We start from the raw sequence: 20,995 nt of genomic DNA, 5'->3' as shown, positions 1-20,995 counted from the left end.
TAGAGTGTTTAACGATACTGTACCTTGGAGACCAATCATGCATCAGTGAAGTCAATGACAGTTTTGCCGCTGACAATGTCAGCAGGGCGCAGCCCCATCTGTATGAATACAAGTAAGAGGCCTGTGTAATACAATACTTCTGTGTTGATCTGTGAGCTACTAAGGCCATGCATAATATTGTGTCTTACCCACAGCATGGGTGAGATGTGGAATGTGTTTTAAACCACTGCATACCTACGGCCTGATTCTGCTCCCATTGAAGTCAATCAGGCCGCTTCAAAGGCATGTTAGTTGTTCATAATACAGAGGTTCTTAAGTCATTTCTCGTGGGGTGCAGCACTGCAGACCTAAAATGTGTTCCAATGGCTCTGACCTGGAATTAGACCGATAAGCCAGTACTGTAAAGCTTCAGTGTTTATTCATGTCAAGCATGACATTCCAGATGAGTGTTACATCCTTTTTCAGGATGACCCCATACTTAGTTATAATTCACAAACAATCAGAATGGTATTACATGTGAATGGTGATAATACACTGCTGAATTTCTCCCACAACCTTTCTGGGTATGCTACCAAGGGAGTTCAATTATTTTGTCCGAAGCTGGCTGATCTATGCTTCAGAAATGCATACAGTCAGATAGATTAGTCACTCTTTCCACCCCACTGCAATACATTCCTATCTATTCATTCTGATTTTCTCCCTTCATTCTTTCTCCAATGAATAGTTTCTCTATATCATGGTGAATTTTTCCCCACCTTTCTACCCAAAATAACAGATTTATGACTGTCTTCAACATGGACCAATATCAGCGTATTGCAAGACTGTAACCATTATGGGGGTCAGAAAGTCTTTTTTTGTTGTTGTTCTAACTCAGTGGTTCTCAAAGGTCATTGCAACGCACCCTCTTCTGACAACAAAAATTACTACAAGACCCCAGGAGGGGTGACCGAAGCCTGAGCCTGCCCAAGCCCCACCACCCAGGGCGGAAGGGCCAAAACCAAAGCTCGAGCCCTGCCACCCTGGGGGGAGAGGGGGCAAAAACCAAGCGCTTCAGCCCCAGGTAGGTGGCCTGTAACCTAAGCCTCACCACTCAGGGCTGAAACCCTTGGGTTTCAGCTTCTACCCCAGGTAGTGGGGCTCACGCTTTGGCTTTCGCCCTGGGGAATGAGGGTTAAGCTTTGGCTTTGGGTATGGGGCTCAGACTTCGGCCCCAGCAAGTCTAACACCAGCCCCAGTGACCCCATTCAAATGGGGTTGTCACCCATTTTGGGGTCCACACCCACAGTTTGAGAACCCCTGTTGTAACTGAATAAGCTCTGGGGACTGGAACCTCAACTGGTATAAATCATGTTAGATCCATTGATTTCAATGGAGTTACACCAACTGAAGCCAAGAGAGGATCTGGCCCTAGAGAATTAGTGTATTTAAGAACACAAGTATCACAAATTCAGAATTACTTACCTTGCCTGTAATTCTGAGTTATCTTAATATGGCTGGCTACCTCACTTTGGACAGAAATAATAATTCATGGCCATGTTGGTCCAATCCAGTTGAATGGAAACAGAATTCCTTTTTACAGTAATAAATAAATCCTTAGGTCTCTATCTGCTAACATGTTATCTGATCTGACTACGCTCTCCCCAGGCAAACACTTCCAAGTACAACCAGATACAAAAACAGATCAAATTGCCACAATCTGGACCTGAAGAAACAAAAATATAACTATTGTGTATGTAACTCCCCTCCTCAGAGGTCACCTGCTGACCACCTATTATTTGAGCATGGTCAAATATTGTCAAATATTCCATTACAAATGCCCTGATGTAGGCTGTGGCGTACCATTTTGATTCCACCTGTTACCAAGCCTATTTAAATGTCTTGATCACTCACATTAATATATGCTAATGCCACCTGTTGGGGAAAAGATGAACTAACTGAAAGCTGAGCATCTTGGTTGGCTGGAATATTCTAGAACAATGTATGTATGTGGTATATATGTATTTGTATGCCAGACCATCAGTGTGCATGGCGGTTTACAAGGCACATTAACTAGTTAAAAGGCACGGTCCTTGCCCTGAGGAGCTTACAAGGCAAACATACAGAAATTAACTCAGAAGGGAGTGGGGTCAGGAAAGGGGGGCTCATAGTCATTAAACCTCCTCCCCCAACACAAAGAGAAAAGATGCACAGCCATTGAACAGCTTGAAAAGTTAGCATGCTGCCTACGTAACATAAGTCCATGTAAAAATGTTACTGTTTTTCTTTTCTTTTGTAACTGTTCCATCTTAAATGACGTTCATAGTTGAATGCTAACTTGCTAATTAAAATAACTCAGTTATGTAACTTGTATTTTGGTAGTCAGGCATAAGTATCTAAGGCTAAGCCTATTGGAAACAAGTCAAATGCCCAATCGTACCTAATTCTTCCTCTTAGCTAAGCACATTCTCTTTTTGTGTGCTAGGTGTTAAAGAAGGATCTAAATAGAACCATGTCTTCTCAAATGTTACAACACAACTGCCTACTATGAAGTTTCTTGCCTCTTCTTCTGAAGCAACTAGTATTGGCCACTGCCAGTGACAGGACATAGGATTAGATGGATAGAACTGTGCAGACCAGATGCAGGAGGATCATCCGTAAATACTGTACAGGGATTTTTATTATAGAGAGAAAAGTGGGCTGAAATCAAGAAGTCAGAGCTGGCAGGCAGCATACATCCCTGATGGCTTTCTCCAAGGGGACTAGGCTCAACAGCTAGGACTAGAAATGTAAGGGAAACTCTCCACTTTTCTCTTTCTTTCTAAAAAATAAGTTTCTAGCCATTTCCTTTGCAAAGATACCCTTGAAAAGGTAACCAAAGCAAAACCACCCTTTAGAACTGAACGCCTATTACTAATTTTTCCTAAGATCACAGGTTATTCAAAGTCCCCTCACAGCCTTTGGGTTCCAGATAAAAACAAACCTTAGCCACGGATTTTTGGGAAGACCCCGGATCAGTTCACAGCTATAGGGTGCAGTGATATTTTTCCTGATGTTCATCTGAACGTTCTAGCCTTACTCTCATTATTCAGAGTATTTGCTCCCTATGGGGCTCTGCATGTAGCTAAGCCCACAGAAAGGAAGCAAATAGGAATAGCCATTGTGAGAGAGTCTCCATGAGCGTATTGAATAATGTTCCCAAATTGTTAAATGCTAGTGAAACACTGAACTTGATATCATTGTTATTGTTTTATCATTCTTTTCAAATCAGAACTTCATGCTGTCATCCTCCATGAACTAGTTCTCTAAACTTAAGATATACACAATGGTCTAACAGAAGGGCATTAGAAAAATGTTAAAGTAAACATAATAAATAAAATAATAATAATAATGAATTGGGCTTGCATCTGTTTGTGATTATTATTTATGAATGCCTTTTGGGGAAAACTATATAGAATCCTTATAACACACATCAATTTAACTGCTTTAACTTTGGCCCAAAATTCAAGGTACTGTTACGTTTATCCAACAAGGATCCTCTTATTTGAGGCTCAGTGTCAAGTAAGACTAAGCTTTCAAAAGAGGCTGACTGAAGCTATCACACAAGAGGATCAGAGGCATACTTCTGCCACAAGAGAAAGCACTTCTAACTGCAATGTGCAATTCTGTCAGCAGCTCGTCACTCAGTGGATTATAGCATCAGCCGCAGTCACAGATTCCCCTTTCAGATAAACACTTTGTCACAATCCTGACCTTGCCAGATAAGGCCCATTTAGCAGAGTTCAAGTCTGCACCATGTAAGACCCGAAGAAGTTATGATTCACCACTTCTCATTCTCATCAGAGAGCTCTATTCATTACCAGCCACAGTTATTTACTCTGCGATTGTTCAAACTTTACTGGAGGTGGAGGAAGTACACAAAAAACAAACACACTAAACTTAAAAGGTTCAGCAAATACCCCCACAGCATAGGAGCAAATGGCTATTTCTGAGACTTCCGTATGGCCATAGTCCAAAAAGGGATGGAAAGTGACACTGACAGGCCTATTCTGCTCCAACTAGCAAAGTGTTTCAAATCAAGAAAAACGAGCAATTCTGCATCAGACTAGGCTAATTTATGTGGATTTTTTGTCTCTTAAATGTTCCCTTTAATATTCAATCCAAACAAGAAATGAAATATTTGTAATCTTAAGGGTCTGACAGAAGGCTACAAAATTAAAAGGTAACTTGTGCTGAAGTTAAGTTCTTAAGGTTTGTTTAGTTTGGAAAAGAGAAGACTGAGAGGGGACATGATAGCAGTTTTCAGGTATCTAAAAGGGTGTCATAAGGAGGAGGGAGAAAACTTGTTCACCTTAGCCTCTGAGGATAGAACAAGAAGCAATGGGCTTAAACTGCAGCAAGGGAGGTCTAGGGTGGACATTAGGAAAAAGTTCCTAACTGTCAGGGTGGTTAAACACTGGAATAAATTGCCTAGGGAGGTTGTGGAATCTCCATCTCTGGAGATATTTAAGAGTAGGTTAGATAAATGTCTATCAGGGATGGTCTAGACAGTATTTGGTCCTGCCATGCGGGCAGGGGACTGGACTCGATGACCTCTCGAGGTCCCTTCCAGTCCTAGAATCTATGAATCTATGAATCTAAGGTTATTTCAAAAGTATTATGCTGTGTTCTTTAAATAAATGCCCTTAGTTTCCCCTCCAGTGGTAGAACTATAATAAGGGCATACACCAAGTTCCTCACAAATAATAAGGACCAGATTTAGACACCTTTATTCACACTCAGTGCTACTGAGATCGGGGCCCTACTATGCCAGGTATCGTACAAACAGGTAATAAGAGTCAGTCCCTGCCCCCAAAAGCTTACAGCCTAAACAAAGGGTGGGAGAGACAACAGAGACACAAAGTGATGTGCACAGGCCACTGGTAGACTCAGGAACAGAAATGAAGTCTCTTAAGGCCCAGTCTAGTGTCTATCTAATGAAACACACTACCTCTCACAGAGTAGCTACAATGTAAACAGTGGAACTGCTGATGAAGAAGTTACTCTTCAACATGCCTAAGGTTGGAGGAGTCAGGCCCACAGGAAAGTGAAAGTAAAAACTGGAAAAGAAAGACAGAGCATGCAGGTTTGGGCTAGATTCACACCCCAGCTTGCTGCAAACTAATTGTTCATGTAGACAAGTCCTTCTTTAAACTGGTTTTAGAAAAGGTGATTCTTAGGCTAAAACCCCATCTGATTCTTACTGCCATATAATCCATTTATTTTCAAAGAACTGTTGACAGATCTTTAAACAAAGCAAAGCTGTCAGGTGCCACAATGAAAACAAATACTGTTCTGCAGACCCTTAATCAAACTGTGTTTCTAAACCAGAGGACTACCTACTTCTGTATATTCATTCTTGAGTCCTCATTCCACTATTTGATGTGGGCCCCGTTTTTAAAAAGCTCCATGTGTCAGACTAGAGAAGACAACATTCTTATAGGCTGTATCACTCCTTCGCCGCTCCAGCCACATCCTCAAGCTTATGACCCAATCCTGCTCCCACTTATTTAATGGCAAAGCTACCCTCAGTCCTCTGTTGCAGGTCCAGAGTGACACATGATGCCTGAGGCAGGGTGGTCTAATTCTTTTTTTAAAATACTGCCATCCCAGAGGTTAGTTTATTTTTTTTATTTTTTTGTAATTTGCCATGGCTCATGAAGGAAAGGGTCTCATGGAAACTTTTATGGCAGAGAACAGGCTTTTTGCTATCTGTATGTTTGTTTTGTTTCAACTAACCATGAGAGTGGAGTTTCTGTAGCTTCATTTTTCTCCCCTACTCCAAAGCCCCTGCGGATGTTTCTCTTTAATTTCATGGTTTCACTCCTGCTCTGGGAAACCTTCTTCCTGGTGTGTGTGAGAGCGACCCTTACTTAGAGGTTTTTAAGGTCAGGCTTGACAAAGCCCTGGCTGGGATAATTAGTTGGGGATTGGTCCTGCTTTGAGCAGGGGGTTGGACTAGATGACCTCCTGAGGTCCCTTCCAACTCTGATATTCTATGATTCTATGACTCTATGATACGAATGGAGGGTAATCACTACTGCCTACTTCATTCTGCCCTTGCTAGAGTATTCTATTCTTCCAACTCTTCCTCAGAACAAAGAAAGGAACATCTTTTTCTTTCCCTTACTATAAAGGGTTTTTTTGGGGCTCTGGGGAAACCGAGGTCTCTGTCTTCTTAGGTCCAGCTAAAAGCTGTGATGGGGTACACAAACCCCACACTGGGACGGAAGGGGTTAAAAGACTATACTGGGTCCAGCTAGCCCTGGTCCTCCAACTCTGCAGGGCATGGTCCAAATGGAGACAAGGTTGAAAAGGGAGCGACCCAGCTCAGAACGGGGAGACTGGGTAGGAGTGCAGGAGTCAGAGACACTTCCCTGAGACACAAAGGACTGTGTGCTGAGCCCGATTGGGGCTGGCAGTTTGGTTTCCCTTTTCTATTTTCTTTCTCCTTATCTGGGACTGGAAGCGGAGAGGGCAGAGTTAGGAAGCAACCCAGGGAAGGTAACACAAAAGGGTCCACAACCCTCCTCAGGGTTCTGTGCTGCTGACCCTCCTAGGGTCCTGCGTTGGAGCCCGGTGGAGTGGGTGGGCTGAGGCTCCACTACTATCTCCCACCAGCTGAGTGGACGCTAACCACTAGCACCCCCAGCCCACCGAGGAGCCTACCACACAAGCTCTTTGGCCTATTGCATAACTGAGGCCATTTGTCCAGCTTCCTGCTTATGGGGGATTTTGAAATCAGGAAATCCATGGCAAGACATGGGGCATGACTTTAGCAGGCCTAAGCATCTACAACTCCAGCTGAAGTCAATGGGAGCTCCTGGGGTTCAGGACCTCTGAAAATCAAGCCCTAGGACAACAATAGAGTTAAGACAATGGAGCACAACTGACATCCAGAGAGGAGACTAGTATCTTCTTCTTACATATTAAAACCCTAGTTTTTTGTTTATCCAGGCCAAGGCCATGTACAAGCCAGAGCAAAGGCAGGAGGAGAGTTACAGAGTCTCAGAAAAAAGAACGAAGAGTACTTGTGGCACCTTAGAGACTAACAAATGTATTTGGCCATAAGCTTTTGTGGGCTAAAACCCACTTCATCGGATACAGAAAAAGCTTTCCTCTCTCCATCCCAGTCCAGGTGAAAAGAGATCAATCACTCATCCCCAATTTAGACACTTCCTGAAGCAGCTGCTATGGGCCCAGCTTGTGCTGGACTGTACAGGATCACACAGGTGCAGCAGTATGCAGCTGAAATAAGAGATTTTGTTTCCTGGATGCATGTTTTGTGTTTGAAGACCTGATTCTAACCTAACAGACATGATCCAGCTCCCACTGAAGTCAACGGAGAGACTCCGCTTATGTTCAAACACTCTTTTTTATTAATGTAATTTGTGATGTGAAATAAAAAGCACCCCGGAGGCTATTACATTTCATTTCAGCAGCAGCTCCCTGGAGGCTAGATAGCTTGGCGATGACTAGTGCAAGCTGAAATCCACATTGTGTGCTGTAGGTCAAAACTCTGCTAGAGACATCAACTTGCCGTTCTTAAATTAGAGTACTATAAGATCACTCTTCAGTAGCACTCCCTGTAGAATGGCTGGGAATGTCATTTCTACAACCCAACAGTTTGTGCCTACAATCTACAGTGCAAAAGTCACTCCCAAGCCTAGGTCTGCTGCTTAGGAGCAAACTGGGCTTCTACCTGAGCTATAACTGGCAATGCCTGCAATTTTTCTCTACAGATTATGGAGAGAAAGAGAAATATGCTGCAGATAACCTATAACCATGGTAAAGCTGTTTGACTGAATGGTCTTCCTGGCAAGCATGGAGGTTAATGCACTGCTAGTTAAGAGATTCTCCTAAATTCACTGGCTTGTAACAGTGGCAGCTGTGAGAGACCAATCAAAGGTGTTGGACTTAGTCTGTATGTGGGAAGATGTCCAAGCCACTGCTTTCCATTCACCTTCTGGAATTCAACTGGAAGATAGCTTGCTCCTTGGGGAAGTGAAGGTGGAAAGAATTAAAGAAACACAAGTGACACACGAGGCTACAGCTCTGCGAAAGCTCTAAGTTCAAAGTGATACAAGAATGTTGCTGCTAAACTAAGAATTTCCACAAAACCATGTGAATTTGCCAAGAGTACTTCATTCAATGCTAATGCAAAACACTGTCTGCATTTCACCAAAGCATATGCATCTGCTGAAATATAAGCAGCAATTATCTACAAAAAGGAAAGACCTATAAGGGGGCAAGTCATCTAATCTCTGTGCCTTGGTTTCCTATCTGTAACGTGGGGATAATAATGCTTCCTTGCTCCCACCTAGGCCTGTTGTCTATTTAGAATGTAAACTTTTCAGAGCAGATTCTGTGTCTCACTCTGTGTACTGTATGTGCAACAGGGCCCTGATGTTGGACGGGGTCTCTAGGCACTATTGTAATACAAGTGACCATCATCAGCATCATCTTTTCTGTTGTGCACTGCCCCTCCATGCCTCAGAATGTGTGTGTGTGTGTCATCGAGATAAATTGTATTATTTAATCTGACCATACTGGAGCTGCATGAACAATCAATGCTATGTAGATAAAGAGGAAGCTGCTGCAAAACTCCAGTGTAATAGCTGCACAGACGTGGCAAACGCTTTTCAGTTGTTCAGAGGTATTACTTCATTTTATATATTTATGAACTTTTTGCTCTTGGAAAAAACTCCAAAACAAACCCGACAAAGCCTGGTCATCATCACATAAGACACATTTGTCACTCACCTGTGCAGTAAATACAGATTGCTCACACACATGGCATTCTTACGTTGTCTTAGGTTTCTACCTCTAAGAGACGGCAATTGCATGAACCAGATAGCTGACAACAGTGTAGTTTACTGTTAAAACAGAGCTTTGACCTCAAGAACTATATGGATGTTACACTGATATGATTTGTATTGGGGCAGTGCCTTGAGGCCCCAAACAAGGATCAGGGCCCCATTGGGCTAGGCACTGTACACAATAACAAGATAGTCGGTGCCCCTAAGATATTACAATTTAAAAATATGACAAAAGACTCCAGGTGGATAAAAATAAACAGTCAGTGGAGCAAAGGTGAGATGGTTATGAATGGTGTTATGAATAATGTAATAAGCAGCAGACACAGCACACCAGCTGCCTAGCTATATACAGTATATGCAAACTTGTGTTCCTATTACTATAATTCTTGTCTTCCCTTTGCCCTCTCCACCCGTCATGTTCTGTCCCTCCACAGAGCCTGGTCTGAAAACACTTGGGCACATGAGTAGCTTTGCATTGACTTATTATTCATTATTTGTGTTACCGTGGTGCCTAGGAGACCTAGTCATTAACCAGGACCTCACTGTGCTAAAGAGAGTGTTTGCATAACTGGCCCTTGGATTGTAAACTCTCGGAGGTAGGACTGCCTTCTATGTTTATACAGCTCCAAGCACAATGGGGCCCTGATCCTAGTTTGGGCTTCAGGACACTACAAATAATAAAGCAGTATCCAAATTACTTTTACGCGACCACTTGGGGTATGTTATTTATGATTCTCTTCCTAACCAGCACTCTTGAAAATATATTTTCCACATCTGAATTCAATGCAGTATAGCATCTTTGTATTCTGACACTTCAGAGCTTAAAACTAATCTGATGGTGCATGTTTAATATCTCTCAGTAACAGTTAATAACACCAGCACAATACTTTGGAATTATACAGCATTAAAAACACATTGTACAAATATTCACAGAATGTTGGGGTATACACTGTGGTTTTCGATGTTTTCTGCAATGCACTAGGACATACTAGAGTTGCTTTACAACAGCGATGCCAGACACTCTCCTCCAGATCCAGACCACTTGACATATTTATGTGGCCGGCATCAGTCATTTTTGCAGAAACGAAGACACTGATTCTGCAACCTGTGCCATGCAAGCAGTGCCTCTAAGCCAGCACAGGGCACCACTGAGATCAATGAGGCTCCGTGAGAGTTGCAGGGATAATCCAGAGTGGAGCAATTTCTGGGACTGGTGCCTCAGCTTTAATTTATATATATATATATATATATATATATATATATATATATATATATATATATATATATATATATATATGTTCCCAGCCTTCATGGTTGTGAAGATAACCTTCAAACTGAGTGCACTCAGAGCAAACCAGAGCAGTGTTGACTTCCTCAGTCTGCAGACAGCTTTGTCTACCCTGGGAAAATGAGTGGTGTTTTAATATGTTTTAATTAACAGGTTTTTAAACATCACTTAGCACCTGGGGTGGACAAAGACAATAAAGGGTTTTAAAATGTGTTAGCTGGGCATGGTTAACCCTACCTGAAACTTGCACACCATCTTGGTCATCCCCTAGAAGGAAGGGAGCAAAACTGGTGAGAGAAGGCAGTGGCAGGAGAAGAACGCTAATGGAGGGAGGGGGGAGAATCTCTCATTTTCATGGGCTATCACTTGCCTTACAGTCAAGAGAAGGGACTAACAAATGTCTTGCTGCAGCAGTGGCAACCGAACCACAGAAAAATCATAGTCCAGGAAAATATTTTGTAAAGCACCGAATGTGTGTCACACATTTAGCCTCCAGCATTTATAAATGATGTTAAATATATAAAAAAGTGTTTTTAATTTATAAGGGGAGGGGGTGTCGCACTCAGAGGCTTGCTATGAAAGGGGTCACCAGTACAAAAGTTTGAGAATCACTGAGCTATTGGTACACAGCAGGTTTCCGTACTGGGTCTTATCAGTACTTTTCCTACTTCTTAGAGTAATCATGCACTGCCCTCAGATGTCTGCCCCAAGGCTCCCAGTGACTTCAGTAGGAGCCATACATGAGCATCCAAGGGGAGAATTTGATGCAAGTAATGACAGATAAGCTGGAAACATTTTATAAACTAGGCTGTATTAGTCCCAGCTCAAATCCTATTACTGGGCTGCAGCCTGCACAGTTTACATATGGTGGGGCAGGAAAAGCAAAGAACTGAGCTGTCCTTGAGACAAAATTATCACCTATGTGAAACAATGACAGGCTCGCACTATCAAGCACTGTGAGAAATATGAACAAACATTGTATCTTTTGCACTACACATTTGCTATTTTCCTTTACTGAGACAGAAGCCTTGATCTTAACCAAAAACAATTCCAGCCCTCCCTAGAACCATCACCAAAGCCAATCTGTATTTTGTTTTTCAAAAACTACATGCACTGTTCCATTTTTTTAAAATATTCAGCTGGAGTAAAGTGCATTTGTAAGCAAGGTGTTTTTTAAATAACTATAAAAGGTTTTGCACATTTTAGATTCATCATGTTTTAAGCCTGAAGGGCCCAATAGATCATCTGGTCTGACCTTCTGTGTAAAATAGACCATAGAATTTCAATTTCACCCAGTTATCCCTGTATGGAGCCCAATAACTTGTGCTGGGTAAAGCATATTTTCCAGAAAGGCATCCACCCTTGCTTTCAAAACACCAAGGGACGGAGAATCCACCATCTTCCTTGGAAAAAGTGACTTGTCAAAGGACATGCAGCAGATTAATGTTTCCCAAGTCCCAGTCCAGTGACCTAACCACTGGCTCACATTGCCTGCCACCATTTTTTTTTAATGAGAAAAAAAAAACCTATAGCAAAAAATGAGAGAGTTTCATTGAATGAGCAGTCTTCAAAGCCAGAAAACAGCACTTGTCCAAGGCAACGCAAAGAACATAGGAGCTGACCTAGTAGATCAAACCAATGGTCATCTGATTCAGTATCAGAATAAGGTATTGATGTGGGCCTAGGGCTCACTGCAGGATCATGGTCTAAATGCCTATATATAAACTGTTTCTGTAGCTGACATACATTAAATCCTCTATCCATTAATACTCGTTTCTAGTCCCCTCTGCCTCCCCATGCACAAGCCCTCTCTCATTTAGACACACAAACACAGCATGAAGGATGAATATAAAGAGAGAGAGAGCATAGGTCAAAAGGGTTTCTTCTACCATGCATCAGATGTGCCAATGAACATAATAGACAATGAGTATAATACAGTGCCCACTACAAGACCTCGTGGAATCCCTCGCTAGATATTACAAAAGGCCATAGTACTCCCTGCAGGCATTTAGAGTGAGGATGACAGTCCTACTCACACTTAGTGTCACTTTATTCCAGTTATGCTGCCTTCACATGCTGGTTCTCTGTGCTATTCGATAAAGAGGAATACACTCCTTTAGATGGAGACTGATGCATTTATCTTGTCTCCTTTGTATCGTGTGAATTCTAGAAGAGGAGACAAACAATTATAATGAACTGAATTTCATTTCCGAAATAGGTCCAAAAACGCTCTTTTAAAATCTCTTTAGTAGGATTTATCTTAATGCTTTTACTTTTAAAAAATCTGTTTTAATTACATGTACTGCAGCTTTTCTTCTTCTTAGCAGTAAAAAAGAAAGTATGATGCACTTGGATAAAGACAACTATTTGGCCTCCTAAGACATGTCTGCCCTAGAAAAATTACTGCCAATATTTCATCAGTGACCAGCAGTAGTGAGTGAGAGCACCAGCGACAGCAATGTTGTAAATGCTAATGCAGACAGACAGGACTCAGGCACTTTTACCCCTGTCATGAAAGTCTGCCTAGAGCTGAGACTTGTCTGCGCCTGAGCTCTCTCAATGCTAGCAGCTTAGCACTCATGTTGCAAGAGTGTTGAAATATGGGGACTAATTTGGATGCACCCTTAGGGATGCAGCTGGTGTTTTCAGTTTTCATCCGGACCATTATTTGGTGTTAGCTGAATACAGCAAAAATGTGGCTGCTGATTTACTCATAACCACAAAGGAGAGCTAAATCGTAAAAACAGAGGGAGAGGGAAACTTAGAAGGCTTTGCAAGGGGAAAAGGTCTATGTTTTACACTATGGCTTGAAACAAACTGGGGAACTGGTGCAGCAAAGAGGTGCAGGTGGGCTGTTCCAGGCAAAGCAGAAGAAAAGGTCCTTGTGCCACAGTAGCTAGTATGCATGGAATAGCCCGAGATGATGAATCAGGGAGTGGAGGACAGAAGAGATTGTATGCCAAATGCGAGTTCACCAGTGATGTCCAAGCAAATTAAGACAATTTTGATTAGTAGATTTTTCAGTCAGTTGTGTGAATACCATTTATACCATATATTTTGTAATAATAGTGGACAAGCTTTACCTCCTCATTCAACAAAGCATTTATTATAAGTGAATGTTATAGTGGAGCTACTGAACAGAGTAGGGCTTGAGACATTTTCCAGACACCTACTATCCAGGAAACTAAGCCTACCAGCCACAGGATCATGAAAGATGGGGAAATACCACCAGCATGTTCCAGGGTCAAGGTTCTAATGACTAGGACACTGTTCATAACTTTCCCAAGCATCAGCCAAATGACACTCCCATCAACCTTGCCCGTTTCCCTGATGCCCACAGAATTCTGAATAGCACCAAGAAAATTGACCAGTGTCCTGTCAATTTAATTCTGCTGTTCTTGCTGCTGCTTAGGAATGCTATGAGTTGTAGCGGAGACACAGAGCAGTGGGTCTGCAGACTCAGGAATACACCACCACAACGGTTTACATTTGGAAGGCTATCTATCTTTGGATACATGCATACCAGAAAACATTAGGAGACTTTAAAGTGGGATGATTTTAGAATGGAGGTTCATCTTTTTCCTCCATATCCTTAATTTTGCAGGTTTAAGCAGTCTCCTAACTATGATTTGCCTATTATGGATTCTGGCCTAGTGATGCAATCCTTCCACAATGTAGAACTCCAGTGGGAGATCATGTTCTGGCTATTATATTGGGCCCTACTTTTCTTTAATATGGATTTTATTTTTTTCTCACTGGGACAGCTTTATGAGATTATACATCTCCTTTTTTGTAGGTGTAACTACAGGACAGTAACCATGGTCATAACTCCAGCATAAATCAGTGTAGCATAAACAGTATACAGGACACTCAAGAGGCAGACAGAACTGAGCAGTCATAATTACAGGTCTTTTTACAATGACAAGGCATCTAGAAAAGAAGAATCAAAAGTCCTTTAAACCCAAACAATGATAGTGCCTGATTTAAAAGAACAGGTGCTGTAATCCCACTTCCCTACTCCCAGTGGTTTAGGACTGAAATTCCAAACGCTTCCCACAATCAGTTCTGCCCTTAAGACCCTTTAACACTTTGTGTTTGTATTGGAAAAAAAAAATAATACCTAAAGTTTAAAAGAAACAGCTACAATTTTATCAGGATTGAGCATCCTTCATATCTGATACCCATGTATAATCTAAGACCCTGGACAAAATAGCCCATGCTGATTCTTTCAATGACACCATGCCTATTTCAAAATCGTTTACCCAAAGTGTATTCACACTATACACTGAAATTGAAAATCTGAAATTTCTCATGAACCCTTTAATTAAAGTAGTTGGTGTTACTGGACACTTCTCCAGATATAGGGCCAGACACTAAGCTGGTATAAATCAGTGTAACTCCATTTACTTTAATGACACTACTCTGATTTATACCAGCTGAGGATCCAGCTTGTGAAGTCCTGATTTTTTAGCGAACATGGCCATGAGATTACTCTATGATTGCAACAATCTTACCTATTCCCTATCTACAAGCTCGGGCATGTCCTCAAAGGGGGATTTTGTTTTCCTAACATGAATCACATTTATACACCTCAGCTCTTGCAAAACTGGACTTCCCACACAAGTATGTGTTGTTGGGATTTGTTTTTTAGTTATTACCTTGATCATTATTAAAATACCTCCCACCACTTTAATGGAGTGCCACACAGGTTTCTTTTGTTAAGATATAACTGTGAGATAAACTGCAGAATTTCAAGACCTGCTGATACCTATAGGGAAACTTTGAGAAATACTCATTTTACAATTAATTCCTATTATACATTATTTTTAGAGAGCTGTGTGGGCGTGGAGCTGGGGGGGGGGGCGGAATTCTTCAGTGATTTTGTTTTATCACTGAAGATTTTTGCATTTGAAGGTTTATTCCTGACCAGTTGAGCTTTTCCTGCTGTTTCTTGCCTAATGATACTTTGTGCTGAAATAGCTCCTTCCAATTGAAGATAACACAAATCTTTACCAATATTAATGAACTAATCCTCGTACGCCCTCTGAGACAGATATAGTAAATATTGTTATGCCTATTTTTAGATGAAGAACCGAGGCACAGAAACGCATGTTTTTCCCTACACAGGAAACACCACAAGTTTGTGTTCATGGAATTTGATAGCTTTTCTTTAGGGTTTGGCCCCAGTGGAAGTGGCCGGGGTTAGATTCTCCAAACCAAAATACCACCTAAGATTCATGTGTTTCTCTGTGTATCCATGGATTCCAGGATCATCCACATGGAGACCCTGTGTCTCTATACCAGCTCCCAGTCTCCTTGCAATATACCTCCTCATGATAAGATGTAGCCTCTGAAGCTGCATAGCCCAGAAAGTTCAGCCCTCAGAGGCTCCAGGCACTAGCAGACTAATTTAGTATTATTTATTTTAGATATTAGCTCTCATTTGACTTTGTTTTTCATTCTAGCTGCTAAGTGTTCAACATGCATCTTAACTACTGCAATATCCTCTTCTATGTCTTTGACATAGACAAATGCAACCTTGGTCTTCCCTCATGCCTCACGTGACCATATTTTCCTAAACTGAAAATGGGACACCCGGCTGATGATCAGTGGGCAAGAGTGAATGGGACAAATGCCCAGTTATGCCAAAATAGTCATGACGTCCGGGACAGAGCTTAAAAAGGGGACTGTCCTGGCCAAAATGGAATATATGGTCACTCTAGCCATGCCCCAAGTCATTCAAAACACTGCTGCTAAAACCATCTTCCAGGCTCATTTCTCTAAAGGCTACATCACTCTGATTTTTTTGCATCCCTTCACTACCATATAAAATACAAACTATGTTTCTTTGCCTTTAAGGTCTTTCATGAGTTAACTCTACCTTACCTACCTATTACATCAGAACATGAGAATATAAGAGTTGCCATACTGGGTCAGACCATGGTCCATCTTGCCCAGTGTCCTGTCTCTGACAATGGCCCATACCTGAGCTTCAGGATGAGTGTACAGAGTAGGGCAATTATGGAATGATCCACCCCTGTGTTCCACTCCACTACTACTAAGGCATCAATGCCTACCTCCTCTCTGCCAGTGATGCTAGCCTTCATCAATACTTCAATTATTTCCTCAAACATCTTCATGCTTTCTACCATGTTGCCTCTTAGGAGGAGGTCCCTGTAAAAACCCATGTTATCCTGCCTCAAATCCTTCCTTAAGGCTCACCTCTGCCAACACAACACAAGGGATAGACAGTTGGTGTGCGAAGATGACTGTTTGTCATACTAACCAGTCTTTTCATTATTACCTTGCCTTCCACCACACCTGTTTCTTGGTCTTCCCAACCTGTTCAAACCATCTAAGGAACTTATACCATAGCCATAGTATCAAAGCACTGCACAATTGTTAATGTATTTATCCTTACAACACTCCTATGAGGTCAGGCAGTGCTATTATCCTTATTTTGCAGATGCGGAACTGAAGCACAGAGAGACTAAGTGACTTGCCCAAGGCCTCACAGGAAGTCTTTAGTGGAACAGGGAACTGCATCCAGGTCTCCCAAGTCCTAGGTAAGGGCACTAACCATGGGAACATCCTTCCTCACCTGTTCTCTCTCATCATATGCTAAGCTTGTAAACTCTCTATTAGATGAACGCACTGTGCTTAGTACAACTGATCCCTGACTGTGGCCTCCAGATGCTACTGTAATACAAATACATTAATAACAATAATCCTTTTGAATAGAAAGTGTCCCCTTCTTAGCAACTAAATGAATTTACAAACAAAACAGAAATGACAAAGCTTATACATTGCACAAGCATCACTTGTATTACGAAGGTGGTTTACAAAATATAGAAAATGGATACAAACAGATAAGCATCTAAATCTTTTTCCCAACATTTTCCATGACACATCAAGGGATCTTTAATCAAGAAGCATAAAATTACCCTGTAGATACAAAGCCATGGAGTAGCTTTAAAGGAATATTTATGTTCTTAATAAAGGTTTCCAGGCACTTGTTACAGAAACATGAAAGGTCACCAAACTGATTAAAGGGTCAATTTTGTGTGAAAGACTGTGAAATTTTAAATACTGAAATGCCGCAGTAGTCAAGAAAGAGAGGCTCAAATTGGAAAACCCTTAGGGTATGTCTACACTGCAATTAAACGGCTGGCCCATGTCAGCTAACTCCGGCTCGCGGGGCTTGGATTGTAGGGCTATAAAATGGCAATGTAGACATTTGGGATCAGGCTAGAGCCTGGGATCTGAGAACATCCCCCCTCACAGGGTCCCAGAGCTTGGGCCTGAGCCCAAATGTCTACACTGCCATTTTACAGCCCTGCAGCCTCAGCCCTGTGAGTCTGATCAGCGGACACAGGCCACCTGCAGGTGTTTAACTGCAGTGCAGACAAGAGCCCAAGTGGCCATGCTCTGTTATACCTGGAGAAGAAGCACATTTGCAATAACACACCACTACCTGTCATTGCCAGCACACTCTATTATTTGGCTGTTTTAGGTATGGCAACTTTGGGATCAAAGCATATTATTCTAACCAAAGCTTTCGTGCATTATAATGCATTACCAGCACCCATAAAAAGTTACAAAGATTGTAACATCCCAAAGATAAATATCTACATGAACATTAAAATATATTTCTTCCTTTTTATATTTTTAGCAGATACTTTGGCATTTAATTTGAGAGTTGGATACACGCCTTTTGACCTAAGCAGCTAGTCAAAAAATCAGGGTCTAGTGGGTTGTTCCAGGTAGGAGCAAAAATTGATAGAGTTTGGTATTTTCTTTGATGCAGTCTTATTTATTTACAAGGAATATACAGAGTCCTGCTTCTCTGAACGCAGAAGGAACCAAACTGGAGATAGCTTCTTTGCTTATAGCCTAAGCCTCTTTAGCTAGCACCAGACCCAGAACCTTTCTGTATGTTTCTCCAGGGTCACACTATGCTTATAGGCTTCTGCCTGGCTTTCTTTCTGCCTGTGAGTCTCTCTCAGATTCTGACTGTTCTGCCCTCCTTCTCTCTCTCTCTCTCTCTCTCAAACACACACACACACACACACTTCTCCACCCCCTCAGTCCAAAAGTCCTGGGCGGGACACACCCCTTAGTCTTAGGTAGGTGGGGGGGGGGGGTTGTCATTAACTTATCCTGACTATATTAACTGAAGAGTGTGTTCATGCAGTTCACACCCAATCTCAAAGAGCTTTGTGATCCATGAAGTCACCAGCACTTCTCATCATAACAGTATTCCTTCGGGGGTCAGGAGGGGAGAAAGCAATGTTTTTGGGCAGTGAAAGAATTCTTAGCATTTTCTCTCTTTTCATTACACCACAAAAAGTGTGATGAGGAGCAACCACAATTTTACAGAGTGTGTCACTGACAACTTCCAGGGGGATAATATAAAGTCGGTATGCATAATGCTGATATAGCTGTACAAAATGTTAAACTCTGAGCCAAACATCAGTTTGGAGAATCTGGACACATCTGGTATCAAAATCATGCTTAACATTTGAAGGACCTGATCTTACATTACTTTGAGGCACTGACTCAGGAAAGCATCCTCATGAAGGGCAACACTTAAGCACAGACTTAACTCTAAATGTGTGCAAATGTCCTATGACAGTCACACTGGTATAAGATGAGATCAGGATCAAGTCTGCAATATCTACATTTTTAGAACTGGATATTCCAGGAAGATGGGTAATTTCCTCACCCTCTCTCCAAAAAATACCCCAACCACCCACCATCCCACTAGATTGAATCATTACATTTTTAAAGGCTTTTTTTTTTTTTTTTTTTTGCACAACATCTGCTTCCTACAGGAATCCGATTCACTGACCAATTGTAAACAATTTAATTCTGGGTTTTCTCTTTTTAAAAGTGACCACATCAAAAGAGAAAACTCACACAGCTCTCCCCTCTGTGTACACACACGAACAAGGTTAGAATGCTAAAAAGTGTTGTCTTGTGTAAGGGCCAGGGGACAAATATTACTGAAGAGCAGAGTAATATATACAGCACCCTATGAGTGAAATTCACCCTCCGTGCAGAGGGTCCTCATCATTTAAGCTGTGATGCACATTTAAGGTCCACAGCTGCATCACAGCTGCACTCAGCTAATGTGTGAGCCAGCAAGATTCCATGTGGGAGACAAGATTGTGGTGTCTTTACACCTTAACTAGTACTAATGTTCTATGCTACTCCTGAGAAATGGTTTGACTAGGAAAGTTCCCTAATTCAATTAATTAATATTATTATTACTATTATGGTAGTACCCAAGCACCAACCAAGAATGGGCCCCCATTGTGCTAGTCCCTGTACCAACACATAGTATTAGATAGCCACTGCCCCCAAAGAACTTACAGTCTAAATAGATAAGACAGAACCAGGGTGGGGGAAGAGGTAGAACACACCAGGAGAGTGACCAAAAGTGATGGTGGCAAATGTCATGTTAGTTCCCGCAACACTTTTTGAAGTTGGTGTAGTTAGCAGGGGATAAGCTAAATGGGAAGAAAAGTGAAGGGAGAGGGAACACTAAAGGGAAGGAGGTTCGGGGGGGCAGGGCAAGGGGGAAGTGAGGGGGGCAGATGTAGAGTGAAGCTGATGTGAAGAGACTGAGGGAGGGAGAGGAAGAGGGTTGGAGCAAACAGCCAATAAGCATAAGGCAAAGAAAGTCCAATCAAAACTGTAGAATGTTTACATTACTAGGTAACAGTATCAGCAGGGTTCTATATTTTAATCGGATTTTCAAGTTGTGTTGGCAGGGTTTCTGGGTGGTGCAGTGACTTCGCTAAGGTCACATATAACTGTCTAGGTTTTAATACCACACCCATCATCAAAAGAGTTGAATCAAGTCAGTGATTCAACCCAGATGGGAACACAGATGCCTCTTGGCTTTCCCTTATTTCCTCTGACCATTAGGTCAGATGGCCTCCATAAATTATTTGGCATTTTCTGTAAAACTCCACATTATACTGGCCACAACACCAAAGTGGACTTTTGGAGAGCTGACTCATTATGGATCCATTCCATTTTATGCTGGATCCCTCTATCCAAGCGAGAATAGAATTTTACGAGGTTTTATCTCTTGCAGTCAGATAACATGTGAGTGATTATGCCGTATGCCGCTGGTATGTGAAAAGTAAAAATAGAGGATAGGTGCTTTTAGATTAAATACAGTAGATGGAGGGGAGAAAGAAAAGCATTAATGATGTATATGGGGCTAATTTAAACATTGACTCATTGCCATTACTAAGTTTGTAATACAAGAAACCCAGACAAAGTTGTTAGGTTTTTTTAAGCAGCATGACTGAGGTTCAGGACTATAAAAAGATTAAAATAGCTCACCATCAAATAAAAGGTTAGTTTGCACATGAATTAAAAGGAGTCGCTGCTCTTCATGTTTCAGATGCCTTGGGGGAACCTTTCTTGTGAGCTTCTCTGTTGCTTACTGGTAGCAGAAGAAATCCCACCAAGCAAGGAAAGCAAATATGTTACACATTTACTATATGTATTTAGGTACTTAGATTTCACAAATATTGTGTACCTTAATTGCTTTACCAGGATTAAAAAGACAATGAGCCAAACTCTAGCTCTGGTTGAAATGGGCTGCTTTGTCAACACAAAGCTTCTTAAGGATTGCCCCATGGAGGAAAAACCCAATGGTATAGGGCTGTGTGTGATGAGAAATGCCCTCATCCCCCATTCCTGCATTCAGTGCCAATTAGGTGCACCTGTAGAACATGCTCCACCTGGAGAAGTGGAGCTTAAAAGGGTGAGGCTGGCCACACAAACAGGGGGAGCGGGAGTTTTCCAGGAGCAGGAAGGCTGCCAGGAACAACTAGCGAGCTCCACTAGCAAG

At 41.8% G+C, this 20,995-nt stretch overlaps 1 protein-coding gene across 1 annotated transcript in view; it reads right to left on the bottom strand.

Moving 5' to 3' along the window:
• Positions 1–20,720, bottom strand: part of LOC135895122 (semaphorin-3D-like) — a 179,616-nt gene extending 158,896 nt beyond the window's left edge. Inside the window, exon 1 of the mRNA XM_065423193.1 lies at positions 20,482–20,720. Coding sequence (XP_065279265.1) covers positions 20,482–20,508 — 27 coding nt within the window. The 5' untranslated portion in view covers positions 20,509–20,720. The remainder of the gene's footprint in view (positions 1–20,481) is intronic.
• Positions 20,721–20,995: the final 275 nt, after the last annotated feature.

This window comes from Emys orbicularis, chromosome 1 (assembly GCF_028017835.1).
Source record: "Emys orbicularis isolate rEmyOrb1 chromosome 1, rEmyOrb1.hap1, whole genome shotgun sequence".
NCBI classification, from domain to species: Eukaryota; Metazoa; Chordata; order Testudines; family Emydidae; genus Emys; species Emys orbicularis.
Note: the sequence above shows the minus strand (reverse complement) of the source record. Positions and strands in the feature narration are given on the sequence as shown.